Below are 22,764 nucleotides of genomic sequence, written 5' to 3' on the forward strand. Positions count from 1 at the left end.
GCAATTAAAGTTTCAAACGCTGGAGTTGCATTAATACAGATATAACTATACAAGAACGACCAAATAGATGGAAATTTGGATATTTGAAAAGGCAAAAAAATAAATAAAAGATGCAAAAATATAAATGCAGGAGCTGTTATGTTGTTAGTAGGATCCCTATGGCAAAAGTGCAGCTGATTTCACTTTACGCATTGGGTTTGCCAGTGTTAGGACTTGGCACAGGGAAGCCCTTGGAATTAAATATGGAAAGAGAGAGAGGAAAAAAAAAACTGTGGTGGTGGCAGTGAAAGTCCATTGCTCAGTGAGTAGGCAAAATCCCCCCATCAGCTCCATTCTGTGCATTGCGCTGGCGTTGCGTTGTGGGCACATTAAGGGCTGGGGGGTAATAAGTAGAGTGGGACTGGCTCCATGGTGGCACTGCGTCTCATTTCAGCTGGGAGACTGCCTGTGCCTTCATGTGATGTCAGCTAAATGGAAAGAGACAGTGATCTGCCTCTGATGAAGGGACCTGCTAGGGGAATGTGACAGCGGCTCCAGTGCGCAATAGAGAGTCCCATAGCTGCGCCGGCACCACCCAAGTGCGCAAAGGGGGACAGAAATAAATAAATAAACGGGTAAGTAACTTCACGTCGGTGTCATTTGATTTCCAGAGCTTGTGCAGCTGGGGGAGAGAATGGGCAGGGGCATAAATAGACTCGCTGGGGTTTAACTAACAAGGTCCTACCTTGTCTGCTACTTTCCTCTTGTAGTGGTTAATGAGCGTTAATCTGGTACCCCTGTGGGCTATTGTTCTTCCAGGCTGCGTTCATTTAAATGTAAATAGGTGACACGACTATGGAAAGTCGCTTATTACAGTGATTTGCGCGGAATGCAGAGCCCAGCGCACTGACCGAGCTGCTTCATTGCAACTTGTCGCCAGGATGGCTGCGCCTTTGGAGACGGTCATGACTCCCTGCCAAAGATTCGATGGGAGGAACGGGGCTTCTGCTACCCCCAAGAGCCTGGCCTTCTCCATAGAGAGAATCATGGCAAAGACTTCAGAACCCAAAGCTGCTGCTTTTCAACCGAGTCAAGGATTGGACCCAGGAGCAAAGAAAATGCTGAATTTGTGCTCCCCTCTCCCTTGCATGATCCCCATCCAGTCTTTGGCTTATGATGTGCACTCCAAAGCGCTGCTCAACTACTCGGAGCTGTGGAAGAGCAGCCTGAGGGGGTCTGTGTGTAGCCCGTCGGGGCTGTGCAAATCCAACTGCGGCATTTGTTGCAAAAACGACTTAAACATGGGCCACACGGTGCTGCCCGGCAGCAGGGTCATCAAACCTCAGGTCATCAACCAAACGGTGGGGCTGCCAACCAACGGCTCTTTGTATTATTTCAACTACCTGGACTCTTCCTTCCACCCTCCGGAGATCCTCAGCGGGCAGCTGCTTTCCTCCAGCCTCATAAACGCTCAGTCGCAAGCGACACTTTCCGCTCAGCAGAAACTGTTCTTGTTGGAGAATGCCAAGCTCTCTGGCCTGGCCCCTGAGAAGTTCCCAAACCCCCAGTACCCCCATAAGGAGCGGCTGCCGGGACAGTTGGACCAGGTCATGAAGGAGAACTCGGCGCTATCGGCTGACAGGAGCGGCAAAATCCACAGCAAACTCGGCGCTAATTCTGCTGAAGGGAAACCCAAAATCTTCACTTGCGAAGTGTGCGGCAAGGTACGAACCCCTGGCACTGGCAATACATTAGTCCTTTCTATCTAATATTTTATATCCAAAAGTGCATCTCTATCTATCTGTCTATCATCTATCTATCTATCTATCTATCTCTATCTATCATCTATCTATCTATCTATCTATCTATCTATCATCTATCTATCATCTATCTATCTATCTGTCTGTCTGTCTGTCTGTCTGTCTGTCTGTCTATCTATCTATCTATCTATCTATCTATCTATCATCTATCTATTTGTCTGTCTGTCTGTCTATCTATCTATCTATCTTCCTATCTATCTATCTATCTATCTATCATCTATCATCTATCTATCTATCTATCATCTATCTGTCTATCTATCTATCCATCTATCTAGTTATATAGATATATTTATATATATGTATAGGTTTAGTTCAACATTGACCCTACTTTTTTTTTCTTCTTTCTTACATTACATTAGTCCTTTCTATCTAATATTTTATATCCAAAAGTGCATCTCTATCTATCTGTCTATCATCTATCTATCTATCTATCTATCTATCTCTATCTATCATCTATCTATCTATCTATCTATCTATCTATCTATCTATCTATCATCTATCTATCATCTATCTATCTATCTATCTGTCTGTCTGTCTGTCTGTCTGTCTGTCTGTCTGTCTATCTATCTATCTATCTATCTATCTATCTATCATCTATCTATTTGTCTGTCTGTCTATCTATCTATCTATCTTCCTATCTATCTATCTATCTATCTATCATCTATCATCTATCTATCTATCTATCTATCATCTATCTGTCTATCTATCTATCCATCTATCTAGTTATATAGATATATTTATATATATGTATAGGTTTAGTTCAACATTGACCCTACTTTTTTTTTCTTCTTTCTTTCTTTCTTTCTTTCTTTCTTTCTTTCTTTCTTTCTTTCTTTCTTTCTTTCTTTCTTTCTTTCATTTCTATTTCAGTAATATAAAATCTATTTAATTATCTATCATCTATCTTCTATCTATAATCTATCTATCATCTATCTATCTATCTATATATATCTATCTATCTATCTATCTATCTATCTATCATCTATCTATCTATCTATCTATCTATCTATCTATCTATCTATCTATCCATCTATTATCTATCTAGTTAGATATATATTTATAAATTGTATAGTTTTAGTTCAACACACACCCTACTTTTTCTCTTTCTTTCTTTCTTTCTTTCTTTCTTTCTTTCTTTCTTTCTTTCTTTCTTTCTTTCTTTCTTTCTTTCTATCTCTATTTCAGTAATATAAAAATCTGTCTATCTATCTAGTTATTCATATATATTTATTTATATATATATGTATAGTTTTAGCTCAACATACACCCTACTTTTTCTTTTTCCTTTCTTTCTTTCTTTATCTATATTTCAGTAATATAAAATCTATCTATCTATCATCTATCCATCCATCTATCTATCTATCATCTATCTCTATCCAGCTATCTAGTTATATATATATTTATAAATTGTATAGTTTTAGTTCAACACACACCCTACTTTTTCTTTCTCTCTCTCTTTCTTTCTTTCTTTCTTTCTTTCTTTCTTTCTTTCTTTCTTTCTTTCTTTCTTTCTTTCTTTCTTTCTTTCCTTTCTTTCTTTCAGTAATATAAAATTTAATTCAACATAAAGAATATTTTCTGCTATAAACTGGAACCTTTACACTGTGTAGAAGGGGCTGTCACTTTCCTGTGAGACCCTCCCTTAGGGTTGATAAGAGACAGGGCAGTTACATTAAATCTCTCTCTGTCCCTCAACAATTTTTGAATATAATTTTACCTTTCTATGAAACTGCTGGTTTTGCTTATTTTGTGCTAATTTTGCGCTGATTTTGCCCCCGGCCGCAGGTGTTCAATGCGCACTACAACCTGACCCGACACATGCCGGTACATACCGGGGCCCGACCGTTTGTGTGTAAAGTGTGTGGGAAAGGATTCCGCCAAGCGAGCACCCTGTGTCGGCACAAAATCATCCACACACAGGTACGGAACGGGGGAAATCCTTTATAATGAATTAGGGGGGCAGATTTGTAGGGCGAACTGGGGGTTTATGAGAGGCACAAACGCTGCGAGGTTTGTTTATTCCTAAATAAAACTCATTCGTATTAACTAAATATTTTTATTTTGTTCTTTCTGTTGTAGGAGAAACCTCACAAATGCAATCAGTGCGGCAAAGCCTTTAACCGAAGTTCCACGCTAAACACCCACATCAGGATCCACGCAGGATACAAACCGTTCGTCTGCGAATTCTGCGGAAAGGGATTCCACCAAAAAGGTATTTATTGTCATTTCCATTTATCAACAGAACGAAGAAAATAGTCATTTTAGCAATTTAATATCAGCCCATTCTTCTGACTGAGTCGCAAAGTCTTGGCGCAAAGGGAGTATCTTTATAATACAATTTACAGAAGACGAATAAATCTCGTTATACCATTTTTTGTGTATAAAGAAGAGAATTACGATTACGATTTCAGCGATTAAATGAAACGAACTGAGAGGCATTTAAGGTCTCCAGCCTATAAATCCCGTTTCTTTTTAACGAAATCCTTCCTGACAGTATTATTTGCTTTTGTTTAAAGAAGCCGATGGGCCATTTTTTTTCCCTTCCCATTTTCTTCCAATCTCTCCGGGTCACCGCACTGACCTTTTTAATATTTTTTTAATGCGTCCGTTGTATGATCAATTAACTTGACGCAAAATATGTTTGACAACTTTCCACTCTCCCTGTGAGGACACAGTCCAACGAATCGCAGTCGCAGGCAGCAAATTTGAAACGAAAAACAAAAGATAATTCGATAATAAACGGGTGCGTTTGTTTGTGATCTAAATGTTTCTAATTTTTTTAATTCTTCTAATTACAGGGAATTATAAAAACCACAAACTGACGCACAGCGGGGAGAAACAGTACAAGTGCACTATTTGCAACAAAGCCTTCCATCAGATCTACAATCTGACTTTCCACATGCACACCCATAACGACAAGAAGCCCTTCACTTGCGGCACTTGCGGCAAAGGATTTTGCAGGAACTTCGACCTGAAAAAACACGTCAGGAAATTACACGACAACGTTTCGTCCTCTTGTTCCCTAAAGGAAATCTCCAGGACTGGACAGAGTTAAAAAACAAACCCACAAACACTAAAGCAGCCTGCACTTTCTCTCCAAAGTTGCACACTGTGATATTCACTATAAACTCATCTGATTGGATCATGGTGGCAAGAAGGGACCCCCCCACCCACAGCCAACACTCATTCCCAAGGGGAGAGGCCCAGGTTTGTAAACTGACAGGACAGTAACACTCGCAATTATTTTATATTTTTATTTTTTTTGGTCCTATTTGAATTATTATTTTTTTGTTTGGGAGGGGGGGCAATTATGTTTGAATAGAACTTTTAATGTGTAAATATTTGCCAAGAAAACTGAGATTTATACATCGGTGTAAATTAAGAATCTAAATGTACAGAATAAGGAATGACAATAAACAGCATTAGAATGAGTTTTATTTTGTTATTTGTCCATATGAAATTTGGAGTTTAATGCAATAATCACCCGAAAAATACCCTGAGCCTCTTCCCCCTATGTCCTATAAATATGGGGAGTTTAATAGAACAAAGTGAGAGTATAATTCTTATGATAATAATAATGATAATAATAACACATAGGGTTAAATAAGCTTGAATTTAGAATTATATATATATATATATATATAAGCTGAAATCATTGCTGTAGATGTCCAATAGGGTAACATGGGATGTTGTGGGTGTTATAATAATAATAATAATAATAATAATAATAATAATAATAATAATAATAACAATAATAATTAATAATACTAATTTTATTATTGTATTATTATTATAAACATCATCATTATTATTATTATTATTACACACCCACAACATTGCACATCTACAGCAATGATTTCAGCTTATATATATATATAATTCTAAATTCAAGCTTATTTAACCCTATTTGTGGGGGGGTGTATACATAAAACAGTATTTATATTTATATACATATATATATATAGCAAAAAAGTGCAGACACTGCAAAGACTGAATTATATATATATATATATATATATATATATATATAAAATAATGTACAGATAAAAAATGAATGTAAGTTGCCTGTATTTATGAGATTTTTCTTAGATAAAATGAACATTTTTTTTTAGATAAAATAATCCCCGAATGGATTCTCCCTACAAATCTATAGAATTATTTTCTGGTTATTGTTGCGCTTTGGCGCAATGCTGGGACCCAGTATAATAAGGTGCTGGGATAATGGGTTTGGGTTTTGATATAAAACGAAATAACCCAGAATTTGCTTTATTTCCCCCAAACACTGAGCTGATGAGCTGTTCCATTGAGTCGGAGGCGCAGGGGGAATGTCAGGCTCCTAATGAAGCTGCATTTAGGCAATTTCCCCCTATAATCAGGGGCTTGATGAAATGATCCCAGTAATGAGCCAAATCAAGAGGGGGGTGACAGAGACCCTTGAGAGAGACCCTTGGGTGCATCTCCCCCACATTAACCCCTTGTGCTGTTGGATAATGGTGTTGTTACATTGCGCCAGGCGTCTGCCACCTCTCCCCCTCACCTAATGGCTGACAATCTATTCCAATCACGGATCTGCGGCCGATCAGATAGGGGGATTCGTGCCGGCGGCACCCGGGCTGCCAATAACAACACAATTAGCGCAGCGCAGTTTGCCCGCCCTGATTAATGCGCAATGGGGCCATACATCCCGGCCAGCTAAGTGCTGAGATAGAGTGCATGATGGGAAGGGAATGTCCCCCCCCAAGGGGGCTAGTGATACAGATCCATGGGACCTTCCCCTGCACCATCTCTATACAGTCTGTTATATCCACTCATTATTTATTGTTATTTATTTATAAAGCGCCAACATATCCTGCAGCGCTGTACAATAAGTGGGTTTCATACATTGGACATACAGAGTAACATATAAAGCAATCAGTAACCGATACAGGAGGGGAAGGGAGCCCTGCCCAAAAGAGCTTACACTCTACAAGGAGTAACATATAAAGCAATCAATAACCGATACAGGAGGTGAAGGGAGCCCTGCCCAAAAGAGCTTACACTCTACAAGGAGTAACATATAAAGCAATCAGTAACCGATACAGGAGGGGAAGGGAGCCCTGCCCAAAAGAGCTTACACTCTACAAGGAGTAACATATAAAGCAATCAATAACCGATACAGGAGGGGAAGGGAGCCCTGCCCAAAAGAGCTTACACTCTACAAGGAGTAACATATAAAGCAATCAGTAACCGATACAGGAGGGGAAGGGAGCCCTGCCCAAAAGAGCTTACACTCTACAAGGAGTAACATATAAAGCAATCAGTAACCGATACAGGAGGGGAAGGGAGCCCTGCCCAAAAGAGCTTACACTCTACAAGGAGTAACATATAAAGCAATCAGTAACCGATACAAGAGGTGAAGAGAGCCCTGCCCAAAAGAGCTTACACTCTACAAGGAGTAACATATAAAGCAATCAGTAACCGATACAGGAGGGGAAGGGAGCCCTGCCCAAAAGAGCTTACACTCTACAAGGAGTAACATATAAAGCAATCAGTAACCGATACAGGAGGGGAAGGGAGCCCTGCCCAAAAGAGCTTACACTCTACAAGGAGTAACATATAAAGCAATCAGTAACCGATACAAGAGGTGAAGAAAGCCCTGCCCAAAAGAGCTTACACTCTACAAGGAGTAACATATAAAGCAATCAGTAACCGATACAAGAGGTGAAGAAAGCCCTGCCCAAAAGAGCTTACACTCTACAAGGAGTAACATATAAAGCAACCAATAACCGATACAGGAGGGGAAGAAAGCCCTGCCCAAAAGAGCTTACACTCTACAAGGAGTAACATATAAAGCAATCAGTAACCGATACAAGAGGTGAAGAGAGCCCTGCCCAAAAGAGCTTACACTCTACAAGGAGTAACATATAAAGCAATCAATAACCGATACAGGAGGGGAAGGGAGCCCTGCCCAAAAGAGCTTACACTCTACAAGGAGTAACATATAAAGCAATCAGTAACCGATACAGGAGGGGAAGGGAGCCCTGCCCAAAAGAGCTTACACTCTACAAGGAGTAACATATAAAGCAATCAGTAACCGATACAGGAGGGGAAGAGGGCCCTGCCCAAAAGAGCTTACACTCTACAAGGAGTAACATATAAAGCAATCAGTAACCGATACAGGAGGGGAAGGGAGCCCTGCCCAAAAGAGCTTACAATCTACAAGGAGTAACATATAAAGCAACCAATAACCGATACAAGAGGGGAAGAAAGCCCTGCCCAAAAGAGCTTACACTCTACAAGGAGTAACATATAAAGCAATCAGTAACCGATACAAGAGGTGAAGAAAGCCCTGCCCAAAAGAGCTTACAATCTACAAGGAGTAACATATAAAGCAACCAATAACCGATACAAGAGGGGAAGAAAGCCCTGCCCAAAAGAGCTTACACTCTACAAGGAGTAACATATAAAGCAATCAGTAACCGATACAGGAGGGGAAGGGAGCCCTGCCCAAAAGAGCTTACACTCTACAAGGAGTAACATATAAAGCAATCAGTAACCGATACAGGAGGGGAAGGGAGCCCTGCCCAAAAGAGCTTACACTCTACAAGGAGTAACATATAAAGCAATCAGTAACCGATACAAGAGGTGAAGAAAGCCCTGCCCAAAAGAGCTTACACTCTACAAGGAGTAACATATAAAGCAATCAGTAACCGATACAAGAGGTGAAGAAAGCCCTGCCCAAAAGAGCTTACACTCTACAAGGAGTAACATATAAAGCAACCAATAACCGATACAGGAGGGGAAGAAAGCCCTGCCCAAAAGAGCTTACACTCTACAAGGAGTAACATATAAAGCAATCAGTAACCGATACAAGAGGTGAAGAGAGCCCTGCCCAAAAGAGCTTACACTCTACAAGGAGTAACATATAAAGCAATCAATAACCGATACAGGAGGGGAAGGGAGCCCTGCCCAAAAGAGCTTACAATCTACAAGGAGTAACATATAAAGCAATCAGTAACCGATACAGGAGGGGAAGGGAGCCCTGCCCAAAAGAGCTTACACTCTACAAGGAGTAACATATAAAGCAATCAATAACCGATACAGGAGGGGAAGGGAGCCCTGCCCAAAAGAGCTTACAATCTACAAGGAGTAACATATAAAGCAATCAGTAACCGATACAGGAGGGGAAGGGAGCCCTGCCCAAAAGAGCTTACACTCTACAAGGAGTAACATATAAAGCAATCAGTAACCGATACAAGAGGTGAAGAGAGCCCTGCCCAAAAGAGCTTACACTCTACAAGGAGTAACATATAAAGCAATCAATAACCGATACAGGAGGGGAAGGGAGCCCTGCCCAAAAGAGCTTACAATCTACAAGGAGTAACATATAAAGCAATCAGTAACCGATACAGGAGGGGAAGGGAGCCCTGCCCAAAAGAGCTTACACTCTACAAGGAGTAACATATAAAGCAATCAGTAACCGATACAGGAGGGGAAGGGAGCCCTGCCCAAAAGAGCTTACAATTATTGTGTGTGATTGTAAATACAATTTAAAAGGCCAGGTACCTGCAGTGCATTGTGGGTACAATGTGTAATTTTATTTATTCTATTTATTTTATTATAAAGGGGCCCAGCATAAGGCATTTGAAATTAACCCCCCCCCATACCCATTTTATCCATGGCACCCCCCTGCCCATGGAATCTACTCCCCCCCATAGAGGCCAAACTGGCGCTACTTTATGGTTCTATCACTTTGGGAGGAATAAAATACAATATCTGCCTCTAATTATCCAGCTGGTACTGACAGCAGAGAGTTTCAGCCAATTGTGAGATAATAACTTCAAAATGTGATGTGTGAGGTAATTACTATAGGTTTTTAGTAAATCAGACCCACTGTGAGTGACACCGAGGGGAATATTCCGCTCACTGATAGGTTATGTCTTCCCATAACTGTCATTCATTAGGTAAGTGTTTATCCCAGCAGCCCAGGGGTTTCAAGTAGGGCCTGCAGCCTTGTGCCTTTCTATGGCCTTTATAATATCCTTATCATTTACAGTAGGGGGTACATTATCCCTTATAATACATGAGTGATACTCAGAGTTCCCTGTATAACTCAGCCTGCAGCCTTGTGCCTTTATATGGGGGGCACAGAACCCCTCAGTGACTGCTAATATCCTTATCATTTACAGTAGGGGGTACATTATCCCTTATAATACATGAGTGATACTCAGAGTTCCCTGTATAACTCAGCCTGCAGCCTTGTGCCTTTATATGGGGGGCACAGAACCCCTCAGTGACTGCTAATATCCTTATCATTTACAGTAGGGGGTACATTATCCCTTATAATACATGAGTGATACTCAGAGTTCCCTGTATAACTCAGCCTGCAGCCTTGTGCCTTTATATGGGCACAGAACCCCTCAGTGACTGCTAATATCCTTATCATTTACAGTAGGGGGTACATTATCCCTTATAATACATGAGTGATACTCAGAGTTCCCTGTATAACTCAGCCTGCAGCCTTCTGCCTTTATATGGGGGGCACAGAACCCCTCAGTGACTGCTAATATCCTTATCATTTACAGTAGGGGGTACATTATCCCTTATAATACATGAGTGATACTCAGAGTTCCCTGTATAACTCAGCCTGCAGCCTTGTGCCTTTATATGGGCACAGAACCCCTCAGTGACTGCTAATATCCTTATCATTTACAGTAGGGGGTACATTATCCCTTATAATACATGAGTGATACTCAGAGTTCCCTGTATAACTCAGCCTGCAGCCTTGTGCCTTTATATGGGCACAGAACCCCTCAGTGACTGCTAATATCCTTATCATTTACAGTAGGGGGTACATTATCCCTTATAATACATGAGTGATACTCAGAGTTCCCTCTATAACTCAGCCTGCAGCCTTGTGTGCGCCATTACAATTCACAATGCAATAACAGTCTAATGAAAAATATTACATGAGAAAATTAGAATTTTTATTCTTATTTTTGCCAATTTTTTTCCATTTATGAATTTTATTACATTCCCCCTTTATTGTATATTAAACATTTTTGAAGAATTTCTTGCTGTACAAAGGAAATTTAGGCCAGGATTCCCTCCTCTGGTTTGTGTATCTAAGATCTCTGCCATAAAGCAAGACTACATTGCAGGGCTGCAATGACTGAGCACCAATTGGATTTAAAGGGGAACTAAAGCCCCAGACCCACCAGCCTGTATAATTACAGTTAAGGGGCATATGGCTACCGTTCTTCCCATACTGATTCTGCTTTATCCCCTCTCCCCAGTTAGGCCACGGATGTGCTAAGGTTGCCAGTACATGGGTACCCGCCATAAGTGGCCAAGCAGGACTGGACTGAGACTCACTGTTATAAAGAATCAGCCATGTGTCACATTAACAGTCACAGTCTGGGCAATTAGGGCAGTCAGCAGGTATTGCCCCCAGGCAGCTGCCTCATAACACTATTAGAAAAGTCTCTTTTGCTTTGGAATGGGCCGGCGCCAGCCTACTGGGCACCAGGGAATCCAGGGAGGGGCGTCAGTGTGCCAGGGGCACAAAATCCACAATAGAAAATTCCACTGATGCCAAAGCACCGTGCCAGTTTGTTGGCCCACCCCCTGCTGGTCCCTCTGCTCATGCGGGGCTGCTCCTGCTTTACTGGTACCCTGGTCTGATATCTGGTACGGACTTTGGCCTGACTCTGGCGCTGCCTTCCTGACACATTGCCTGGACATTGAGTTGTTTGGCCTTGCTGTGCCCCATTCCCCTGCCTGTAGGTGGCACTACCCACACCCTGCCTTGCCTGCCTGTAGGTGGCACTACCCACACCCTGCCTTGCCTGCCTGTAGGTGGCACTACCCTCACCCTGCCTTGCCTGCCTGTAGGTGGCACTACCCACACCCTGCCTTGCCTGCCTGTAGGTGGCACTACCCACACCCTGCCTTGCCTGCCTGTAGGTGGCACTACCCTCACCCTGCCTTGCCTGCCTGTAGGTGGCACTACCCACACCCTGCCTTGCCTGCCTGTAGGTGGCACTACCCTCACCCTGCCCTGCCTTGCCTGCCTGTAGGTGGCACTACCCACACCCTGCCTTGCCTGCCTGTAGGTGGCACTACCCTCACCCTGCCTTGCCTGCCTGTAGGTGGCACTACCCACACCCTACCCTGCCTTGCCTGCCTGTAGGTGGCACTACCCTCACCCTGCCTTGCCTACCTGTAGGTGGCACTACCCACACCCTGCCTTGCCTGCCTGTAGGTGGCACTACCCTCACCCTGTCTTGCCTGCCTGTAGGTGGCACTACCCACACCCTGCCTTGCCTGCCTGTAGGTGGCACTACCCTCACCCTGCCTTACCTGCCTGTAGGTGGCACTACCCACACCCTGCCTTGCCTGCCTGTAGGTGGCACTACCCTCACCCTGCCTTGCCTGCCTGTAGGTGGCACTACACTCACCCTGCCTTGCCTGCCTGTAGGTGGCACTACCCACACCCTGCCTTGCCTGCCTGTAGGTGGCACTACACTCACCCTGCCTTGCCTGCCTGTAGGTGGCACTACACTCACCCTGCCTTGCCTGCCTGTAGGTGGCACTACACTCACCCTGCCTTGCCTGCCTGTAGGTGGCACTACACTCACCCTGCCTTGCCTGCCTGTAGGTGGCACTACACTCACCCTGCCTTGCCTTATTACCCTGTCAGTGCTGTACTACAATATGTATTATAAGTACCATGTAAATGTACACAATAAGTAATTCATGGGGTACAGCTAGTGTTGGACTAAGCTAAAGATGCCCATACACTTTAGACCAATTTGGCAGCTTATCTGGCCGTGTATGAGCGCCACAGATGGGCCTCAATGACTGACATCCGGAGTGGGCTGCCAGGACACTGGGAAAAATCCCGGTGGGCCTCGGCTCTGGTGGGCCCTGGTGGCCCAGACCCGACCCTTTGCCAGCGCTCCCCCTGCCCGACCTCTCCTCCCCTGATGCATTAAGTTTACACGCTTGGGGGAGAACGTCGGGTAGGGGGCCCTGCGAAGGGGGTTAGGGGTGTCTTAGGGGACACGCCCAGCAGGGGCACCTGCAGGGCCCCTGGGTCGGGAACCCCGGTGCCCTTCACCCTCCAGTCCGACCCTGCATCCGGCCTGAAATTGGGCAGATCTCGATCCAGCAAGTTTGATTTTTACGTTGGCCAAACAATCAAATTAGCCCTCACCAAGGGAATGGATCTAACAGTGTATGGCCACCTTAAGCCCATCCTTGGTACTTCCGTCCATGTGTGGATATAAAGACTTCCAGACTCACAGAGCCACTCCCAGGAAAGCTGCTTATCTAATGGAGTTTTTGTTTAACACCCTGCTGGTCTCTGGCAGGCAATATTGAGGCTCAAAGCAGGGAATAGCTTAGTCGGCTGGTCCAGAGCCTGGGCATGGCTGTTTTTTTCAGTAGAGCAGAGCGTACAACTACCCTGGAACTTATTGTAGATCACAAACTCCTCTTGGGGCAGAGCTGTTATGCCACCCTAGCTTCCAGAAGCCAACGGCACATTAAGGAGGAAGAAAGAGAAAACTATGACAACTGAGAACCAAGGTTTGGAGCTTTTCCCAAGTGTCAGAACTACAGTTACTGTGCCTGTTGTGTCTGTTGCTACCATGCTGGAATGGGAGTTACCATACTGTTTCTGCTATTCTGGAGAAGAACAATCTCAATGAAAATCTAAAGGTGGCCATAAATGTGCCAATACAACTGCCAACAGTCTGAATGTATAAATGTATAGGGCCCTCAGACAGGCTACCCAACCGTTATCTATTTGTACATTAATGCAGTCCTCATCCCGACGGCCTTTACCTTGCCAGTGTGATTCAGTCTTGGGCCGATAAACTGCCAACTCAGATCATCAGCAGCTTTTATCGTCCTCTGTATGGCCACCTGAAGTGTGGTGCAGAAATCATATGTGGCTGTGGTTTGATGCCATACTGTTAGTCTATAGGTGTCTGCTTATAGGGATACACCGAATCCACTATTTTTGGATTCAGCCGAACCCCGATTCCTTTGTAAAACATTCAGGCGAATACCGAACCCGAATATCCGAGGATAAGGAAGAGACAAAGAGAACCACGCGCTGGCAGAAAATTTTTGACTTCCATGTTTAATGGAAGTCCAGGAGTGTGGATTCGTCCGAATCCTGCTGAAAAAGGCAGAATCTTGGCCGAACCCTGAACCAAATCCTGGATTCCGTGCATCCCTACTTATCATACCTATCATATCAAGACTTTCAAGACTTTCCTTAAATGATAGTAACTTTGTGCCATACTCTACATCAGGGGTATCCTAAAGTTGACCAATCAGTGCTTCTCGTGGCCGGTAGATCACAGCACTCAGTGTTGTCCATATAGTGTTCAATAGATCAGTCTTCTGGGTCATTCCACTCGGATTATAAAAAAAGAAAACAGCGTGAGAAATGGGTGTCACTCATTCAAATACAACAATAAGTGTTTCCTCTCTATGGCAGTAGAAGACTTAAGGTGGAAGACCTCAGATATTATTTTTATAACCAGGTCTTCACTTCATCCAATACATTTATCAAAGATCGACTCTTTAAATCAACACATTTGTTATTGGCTAAGTGAATTATTATGTGTAGATACTCCTGTCCATTGCAGGCCAGTAGGCAGGGATCAGCTGGTTGGGAAGAGGGCTAATTTTGGCCAATTTATCTGAGGCCTAAGTAGGATGTATGAGAGTTAATAATATAAAATGGTAACCAGTTAAAATCCCTTTGCTTTTATTTATTTATTAGGCTGACTAGTGGTTCCATATCTATATAAAAAAGTAGCGGTGGGAGAGGGCATCCCTGCCATGTGCCACTTTAGAGTACATAGGGCAGTAAATGTTTTGTTGTCGCCCACAGGAATGGCTACTCTGTCGAGTGAAATATCTTTTCTTTGTCTAGGGTGGCAACGACTCTACTCCCCACGTTATCATGTGCAGGGGTGCATTTTAGTCTAGTGTCGCCCTATGGAAATCCACAGCAGAGGCTGGGGGCATTTTTTTTTTATCAAAAAAAAAAAGGAAAATACCCCCTATGGCTGCCGCCCTAGGCACTGGCCCTCGGATGCCCCATTTTAAATATGGCTCTGATCATGTGATATAAATAAGTTGGTGAAAAAGCATCTGAAATCTATGTTATTGGTTCTTCTTGGCATGAAGACTGGTTTGTGCAACTACCTTGTTTAGTTGCCTGGCTAAAACTTATCCAGTATTTTTGCATCACAGTTTAGTAATGAATTTGGTCTGGAAGAAGCACATTCTATGGGGGGGTTATTTAGTTTATGTAGAACTATAATCACTGCTTTTTGAAAATGTATTTACACATTTCGTGCCAGGCACTTAATCATTCCACTGGGAACCCGTATAGTCTGGGGGATTCCCTGCTGGAATTCATTGTATACCTTCTAACACTTCTGTAATTGGGCCCTCAAGAGCCAGGATCCCCAGGCCACCTAGAAATATCATATAAATATTGGCCATTACTGAGTTATATATGGATACAGTTATACAATTGAATAAATAAATGATGTTTTTGCTATAAGGATAGACCCCCCCCTCCCCAGTAGGGTAGCTGAAATACATGCATAGTAAACCATCGACAACATGGCTTTTCTTTAGGGTGACCAGTCTTGCCTATCTAGATACATTTTTTGGATTATGGTGATTGAGGTTTTATGGTGATTTGGCAGAGTGCCTTTAGTGTTATCAACATCACATGATACTAACTCCCAAGCCCCCAACCCATTCACCTCCTGCCCCAACTTAGATCTAGACCCAACTAAGAGTCTTAGTAGACCGTGCCTCAGCCATGGCTTCTTGGTTTATGGTCCTTGTTTCCTTTTTCATTCCCTTTCATAATATAGATTCATCCTAAAGTGCAGAAACAGAAGCAGGAGCATTCATTTACCCGGCAATATTTGGATTCCATTAGGGATGCACCGAACCCCCAAACCTCCAAACCCACCCCAACGGATTCTGACGAATCCCGAACTGAATCCAAATGCTAATAAGCATATGCAAATTTATGCTAATTAGGATTTGGATTCAGTTCGGCCGAAACCAAATCCATCAAAAAAAGGTTGGATTTGGCCCGAATCCCGAACCGAATTCGGGATTCAGTGCATCCCTAGATTCCATACTTATCTGCAAGGGGATCCTGCAGGTCTGTTTCCTAGCCAGGTGTTGCCTTTTTGGGGGGTATAAACATATGGGCTTGGCCCTTATCCTCTACCCACAGTTTAACTAGGGAGACCATTGCTTATGGAAGTTGGCATTGGCTCAGTCTTTTCTTTATGACCATGAATTTTGGACCCTACTTGTGAATTTCTGCTGGGAAGTCTAGTTACATGGAGACTCGGACATTGACTTATATAAGATCTGCTTCTCTAAAGTTAAATGTTATTAAAGGAGAAGGAAAGGCTAGTAAAGAGTTAATCTCAAGCTGCAGGCATACCTTCAGTTCTCTCAATAGTGCCCTTAAGTCTCCCCATATTTCTCCCGTTCGGATGATCAGAAGCCTCATAGGAAGAGAAAACGCTGAGCTGTGTAAAGAAAGTTCCCATAATGCCTCACTCCTGCTCCAAGACTAGTGTACATGCTCAGTTAGTTAGACTATGTGTCAGCTTCCTGCTGATTGGCTTAGATCCACATTCCTAAGGGGGGGATGGAGTTCTTAGCATTCTTGAGGGAGAGGGGAGCAGGAGAGAGGAGAGAGCTGCGTGTCTCTGGCAGAGGAAAACAGACACAATAAATCCTTTGACAGAGGACTCAGTGCAGCGTTTCTGTGAGTGCTTATGGCTGTATTTACTTTAGACCTTTCTGATAAAGCAGACTAAAGGTCCCCATACACGGGCCGATTATAGCTGCCGATATGGGTCCCATGGACCGATTCGGCAGCTTATCGGCCCGTGTAGGGGCAGAACCGAGGGGCCTGGCCGACCAATATCTGGCCTGAAATTGGCCAAATATCGATCAGCCAGGTTAGAAAATCCAGTCGGATCGGGGACCACATCGGCTCGCTGATGCAGTCCCCGAACCGACTGCCCCATTGCCGCGTGCAGAATTTGATCGTCTTTTACCCAAACTTTTCTTTTAGACAATTTTCATGGATTTCTCTCCTTTACCCTTTTTGTAAACCCCATCAGCAAAATCTTATTACATTTTGGTCTGTTCTCTAGGTCTGCCTTTGGTTCCATGCTTGGTAGTAACTCTTCTTTCTACTTGTGTGCCTGCTCCCTAATTTTTGTAGATGTCAAGATGGGTTTTGGTGAATTTCCGACTTCAGTTTATCTATTTTAGCTTGACTGGTTGTTAGTAGTGAGATTATTTCTGCCAGGTACGTTGGTCCATTTAATGTCAGGAAATAACGAAGTGGCCATAGTAATGTGTTCTGGCAGAATAGTAATCCGCTCATCCTCTTAAATTTCATCTGGGGCTAACGTTGTGTCTATGGTATGGTCCTTGCAGTTAGCATTGGGTCCCATGTGTGTCGCTCAGGTTTCTTTGCTGCTTGGGCCCCAATGTCCGATTCCCCTGTGAGCTCTCCATTTGTTATGCGACCGTGGTTGCAGCCACCATCTTGGACCTCCTCCTCTTGAGTGGAGATTCGTGTTCTTTGTGAGCGTTCTACTTTTTCCCATTCACCTGTTCAGACAAGATCAGAGAAAACGTGTTGGACATTTTCAGCCTGTATTTTTGTCCTGGGAGGGCGGTACTGGATTGTTTAATTGGGCCCTGCTCTACAGGCACCAATGCCCCCCAGGGGTTGGATATTTGACAGTACAGGTATGGGATCCCTTATCCAGAAACCCGTTATCCACAAAGCTCCGAATTACGGAAAGCCTGTCTCCCATAGACTCTATTTTAATCAATAATTCAAATTTTTAAAATTGATTTCCTTTTTCTCTGTAGTAGAACAGCCCTATTGGGTTTATTTAATGGTTAATTGATTCCCTTTTCTCTGTAATAATAAAACAGTACCTGTACTTGATCCCAACTAAGATATAATTACCTCTTATTGGGGCAGAACAGCCCTATTGGTTTTATATAATGGTTAAATGATTCCCTTTTCTCTGTAATAATAAAACAGTACCTGTACTTGATCCCAACTAAGATATAATTACCCCTTATTGGGGGCAGAACAGCCCTATTGGGTTTATTTCATGGTTAAATGATTCCCTTTTCTCTGTAATAATAAAACAGTACCTGTACTTGATCCCAACTAAGATATAATTACCCCTTATTGGGGCAGAACAGCCCTATTGGGTTTATTTAATGGTTAAATGATTCCCTTTTCTCTGTAATAATAAAACAGTACCTGTACTTGATCCCAACTAAGATATAATTACCCCTTATTGGGGGCAGAACAGCCCTATTGGGTTTAATTAATGTTTTATTGATTTCTTAGTAGACTTAAGGTATGGAGATCCAAATTATGGAAAGACCCCTTATCTGGAACACCCTTGGTCCCGAGCATTCTGGATAACGGGTCCTATACCTGTACTTATCAAAAGAGCACAACCCCCTCCCCAAATGCTCCTTTTGCCCAGTCTAACTCTTATACAGTTTGGGAGTAAAATAATAAAACCTGAATTAAACAAAATCTACACATTTCAATAGACATGTCTAAATATATATATATCAAGTGTATCAAGTGTATTTTGAATTCCCAAGAGCTTGTAAAATATTTATATAAGGGTATGTAAAAATATAAAAACAAATGAAAAAAAACTCACCTAATGAGAAGGAAAAATACTGGGCTTTCCATGTTTTTTTTTTTTTCCTGTTATGGCAAAGGGCAGAAACTTCAGATAAATTCTTCCACCCTCTTGAGGGTAAACACTGTGAGAAAGCAAAGGGTTATTTGTAAGGGCATTGTAAGAAGCCAAAAGAGGACAGAAGGCACCAATAATTGCACGGTGTACACCTCTGCGCTTCCCAGTGCTCTTTGTTCCACGACATAATTGGCTAAATCTTGGAGAGGGTTGAGTGGGGGGTGGGGGGGGACGGATAATATCTGAACAAGCTAATTAATTCTCTTTCACAAAGTAAGGGCACATTCTTGAGGCCGCTGCCACCGTGTATGAGAATTGCTGATCAAATCCCCATCTCAGCGCAGAAGGAGGTGAAAGGGCCGCGTATGGAGTGCGCAAACACACAGAATGGGGGAAACCAAAGGCACCGGTCTGTGCGTGTTTGTCACCCAGATTAAACGTGTAAACAGAAAGATAAAGCTGAAACCGAGTGGGTCAACTGGGGATTTGGGTGATACAATAAATATTTAGAACACAAGCCGGTGTATGGCGCAGGGATCTGTTGAAAAGAATATACTTTCATACAAAAAGGTTCAGTTGACCCCGTGGATAGGCAATTAGCACGGAGGGGGCGAGCAAAGGAACAAGTGGAATATTTTGAATTCTATTGGGAAGGTTAAAGGCCCCAAATGCCACAACGTCAGATTCATTTTTATCTGGAAAGTAATAGTACTTCTACTGGCTCTGCTGCCACCTGGGGCAATGTACCTAATGCCCTATATAGCGGCATACCAGTGAGGCGCTACAGGTAGGAGAAAACTGATATAAAGTGTTTCTACACCATATTGTTATACATTGCCATCTTGTTACTCTCCATGACTTTTGTCACATCTTGTTATCTCCATTTTGCTCTGCGTCCTCCATCTTGCCCTACTATTTCCACCATGCCCAGAAGTCTCCATCTTGCCCTACTATTTCCACCATGCCCAGCAGTCTCCATCTTGCTCTACAGTTTCCACCATGCCCAGCAATCTCCATCTTGCCCTACTGTTTCCACCATGCCCAGCAGTCTCCATCTTGCTCTACAGTTTCCACCATGCCCAGCTATCTCCATTTTGCCCTACTGTTTCCACCATGCCCAGCAATCTCAATCTTGCCCTGTTTCCACCATGCCCAGCAATCTCAATCTTGCCCTGTTTCCACCATGCCCAGCAATCTCCATCTTGCCCTACTGTTTCCACCATGCCCAGCAATCTCCATCTTGCCCTACTGTTTCCACCATGCCCAGCAATCTCCATCTTGCCCTACTGTTTCCACCATGCCCAGCAGTCTCCATCTTACCCTACTGTTTCCATCATGCCCAGCAGTCTCCATCTTGTCCTACTGTTTCCACCATACCCAGCAGTCTCCATCTTACCCTACTATTTCCACCATACCCAGCAGTCTCCATCTTGCCCTACTGTTTCCACCATGCCCAGCAGTCTCCAACTTGCCCTACTGTTTCCACCATGCCCAGCAGTCTCCATCTTGCCCTACTGTTTCCACCATGCCCAGCAATCTCCATCTTGCCCTACTATTCCCACCATGTCCAGCAACCTCCATCTTACCCTACTGTTTCCACCATGCCCAGCAGTCTCCATCTTGCCCTACAGTATCTACCATGCCCAGCAATCTCCATCTTGCCCTACTATACCTTCAACTCCACACTCTTGCTACCTACAATCATTGATCCATGCACCTTTTCAAAAAAGACCTTCAAGTACTCGTACATGGACAAAGGAAGATCATACAAAGTCCATGCAGATAGTTCCCTGGTTGGAAATAAACCACCATATTCCCTATGCCATCCAGATGGAGCAGATTTACTGTATCACCAACAGGAAGGAGTCATAAGGATTAAGGCTTATGGAGGCCCTGCTTCTTATAGGGCTGCAAGGGTCCATATCTAAAAAAACATACATTTATGGAGTTTACAAAAATAAGAGACAAGGAGGGAAAGGAGGAAGAACTCACCAGAGAGGAACAGATAAGGAAGAGAAGAAAAAAATCTGATGAAGAAGGAAAGAAAAGGAATGGAAAATGAAGATCCAATGGCCACATCACATACAAGGAACACGGGCTTATATTAGCAATGATATATTTCTTCTTTTTAAGGTATCTGCAAGAGCCCTCATAGATATTACATATTTACTTCTCTGGGCTTCTTTCTTTCTTAAAAGAAAAGCTCCAAGAGCATTGAACAGCAATAGGGCTGAAATGCCTGTGGCTGAATTACAAGGCTGTGCATCATTGTGACGAGTAACGCAGGTTTAGCCTCAGGTTGGGCACTGTGGGACGGCACAAACTAGAGATATCTCTTCACATCATTTCATCATGTGCCTTAACAGATGGAAGACAACTTGGTGATATCACATGCATTTAAGGAACATAAGAATGTCTGCAATACATATGGAGAAAAGAATGATTTAAATTAAATATTTAAAACCTTCCTTAAAAACGTTTATTACCATTATGTATCCTATTTGTTTTTAATCATATAAATGATATGATTGATGGCTACACCTTTGCTTTATCCACCCTTCTGGATTTCACCAGCCTTTTGCCTTTCTCCACCCTTCTGGCCTTTACCAACCTTCTGCCTTTCTCCACCCTACTGGCCTTCACCAACCTTCTGACTTTCTCCACCCTACTGGCCTTCACCAACCTTCTAACTTTCTCCACCCTCCTGGCCTTCACCAACCTTTTGACTTTTTCCACCCTTCTGGCCTTCACCAACCTTCTGCCTTTCTCCACCCTTCTGGCCTTTACCAACCTTCTGCCTTTCTCCACCCTTCTGGCCTTTACCAACCTTCTGCCTTTCTCCACCCTCCTGGCCTTCACCAACCTTTTGACTTTTTCCACCCTTCTGGCCTTCACCAACCTTCTAAATTTCTCCACCCTCCTGGCCTTCACCAACCTTCTGCCTTTCTCCACCCACCTGGCCTTCACCAACCTTCTGACTCTCTCCACTCTCCTGGCCTTCACCAACCTTCTGACTTTCTCCACCCTCCTAGCCTTCACCAACCTTCTGACTCTCTCCACCCTCCTGGCCTTCACCAACCTTCTGACTTTCTCCACCCTCCTGGCCTTTACCAACCTTCTGACATTCTCCACCCTTCTGGCCTTTACCAGCCTTCTGAATTTCTCCACGCTCCTGGCCTTCACCACCCTTTTGACTTTCTCCACCCTTCTGGCCTTCACCAACCTTTTGCCTTTTTCTGCCCTCCTGGCTTTCACCAACCTTTTGACTTCTCCACGCTCCTGGCCTTCACCAACCTTCCGACTTTCTCCACGCTCCTGGCCTTCACCAACCTTCTGACTTTCTCCACGCTCCTGGCCTTCACCAACCTTCTGACTTTCTCCACGCTCCTGGCCTTCACCAACCTTCTGACTTTCTCCACGCTCCTGGCCTTCACCAACCTTCTGACTTTCTCCACCCTTCTGGCCTTCACCAACTTTGACTTTCTCCAACGTTATGGCCTTCACCATCATTCTGACTTTCTCCAATTGTTACTTTTTTTAAAATTCTGGCTTTCAGAAAACTTCTGACTTTTTCTGGCCTTCTCCAAACATTCGGTATTATACATGGGCTGTCAAGCTAAGGCCCTCTCAGAGCCCCAACCTGACCAATAGTAGACATTTAACTGTAATATAATCCAGCCCCAGGATATTTTGCATATGGCATAATTAGTTTAATACTTGGATAATGATAGGCAGCACACACGTAGGGGCAGATTTTCTGATTTTTCTCATTCTTTTTCAAAATTCAAATAAACTAATAAAGTCTAAACTGAAAAGTATGTGTGGAAAAAAGTCGTAAAAAAGTTGTTAAACTCCAAAATTTTCAACTTGTCGCACCAAAACCTCTACTTTTTCAAACTGTTGCACAAAAAATCAGCATCAAAAATTGGAAACCTCTAAAGTTTCTAAGCAAAGAAAGATTCTCCAGGGAAGGGACCTCTGCCATTGACTTCTACATGATCTCAGCAAGTTTTAGCTGGCAAATATGTCAGATTCTGATTCTCGTAAATCTGTGACTTTTTCTTTATGCAACTGTTAGCGCAAAAAAATCTGAGCGTAGTAAATGGCCCCCTTAGCGTGTTTATGGGGTTTTTTTTGCTTTCTTTTGAATGTTTTATTTA

The 22,764-nt window shown here is 43.3% G+C and overlaps 1 protein-coding gene across 2 annotated transcripts; it reads left to right on the forward strand.

The window, feature by feature from the left end:
- Nucleotides 1-474: 474 nt before the first annotated feature.
- fezf2 (FEZ family zinc finger 2) lies at nt 475-5,231 on the forward strand. Of its 2 annotated transcripts, NM_001016305.3 has the most exons (5): nt 475-614; nt 799-1,703; nt 3,585-3,719; nt 3,879-4,011; nt 4,598-5,230. In NM_001016305.3, exons 2-5 carry the CDS (start codon nt 921-923, stop codon nt 4,852-4,854), a joined length of 1,308 nt encoding a protein of 435 aa, NP_001016305.1. In that variant the 5' UTR covers nt 475-614; nt 799-920; the 3' UTR covers nt 4,855-5,230. The 2 variants fall into 2 exon arrangements, with proteins under 2 accessions (NP_001016305.1, XP_012816536.2); XM_012961082.3 differs by lacking the exon at nt 475-614 and having other exon boundaries at nt 641-1,703; nt 4,598-5,231.
- Nucleotides 5,232-22,764: the final 17,533 nt, after the last annotated feature.

This window comes from Xenopus tropicalis, chromosome 4 (genome assembly GCF_000004195.4).
Source record: "Xenopus tropicalis strain Nigerian chromosome 4, UCB_Xtro_10.0, whole genome shotgun sequence".
NCBI classification, from domain to species: domain Eukaryota; kingdom Metazoa; phylum Chordata; class Amphibia; order Anura; family Pipidae; genus Xenopus; species Xenopus tropicalis.

Bases quoted from the DNA above. Each gene is read 5' to 3' on its own strand.
- fezf2 (NM_001016305.3), top strand. From the start codon at position 921: ATGGCTGCGCCTTTGGAGACGGTCATGACTCCCTGCCAAAGATTCGAT. The intron at 3,720-3,878 runs GTACGGAACGGG...TTTCTGTTGTAG, and splicing joins ACAAAATCATCCACACACAG to GAGAAACCTCACAAATGCAA. The intron at 4,012-4,597 runs GTATTTATTGTC...TTCTAATTACAG, and splicing joins AAAGGGATTCCACCAAAAAG to GGAATTATAAAAACCACAAA.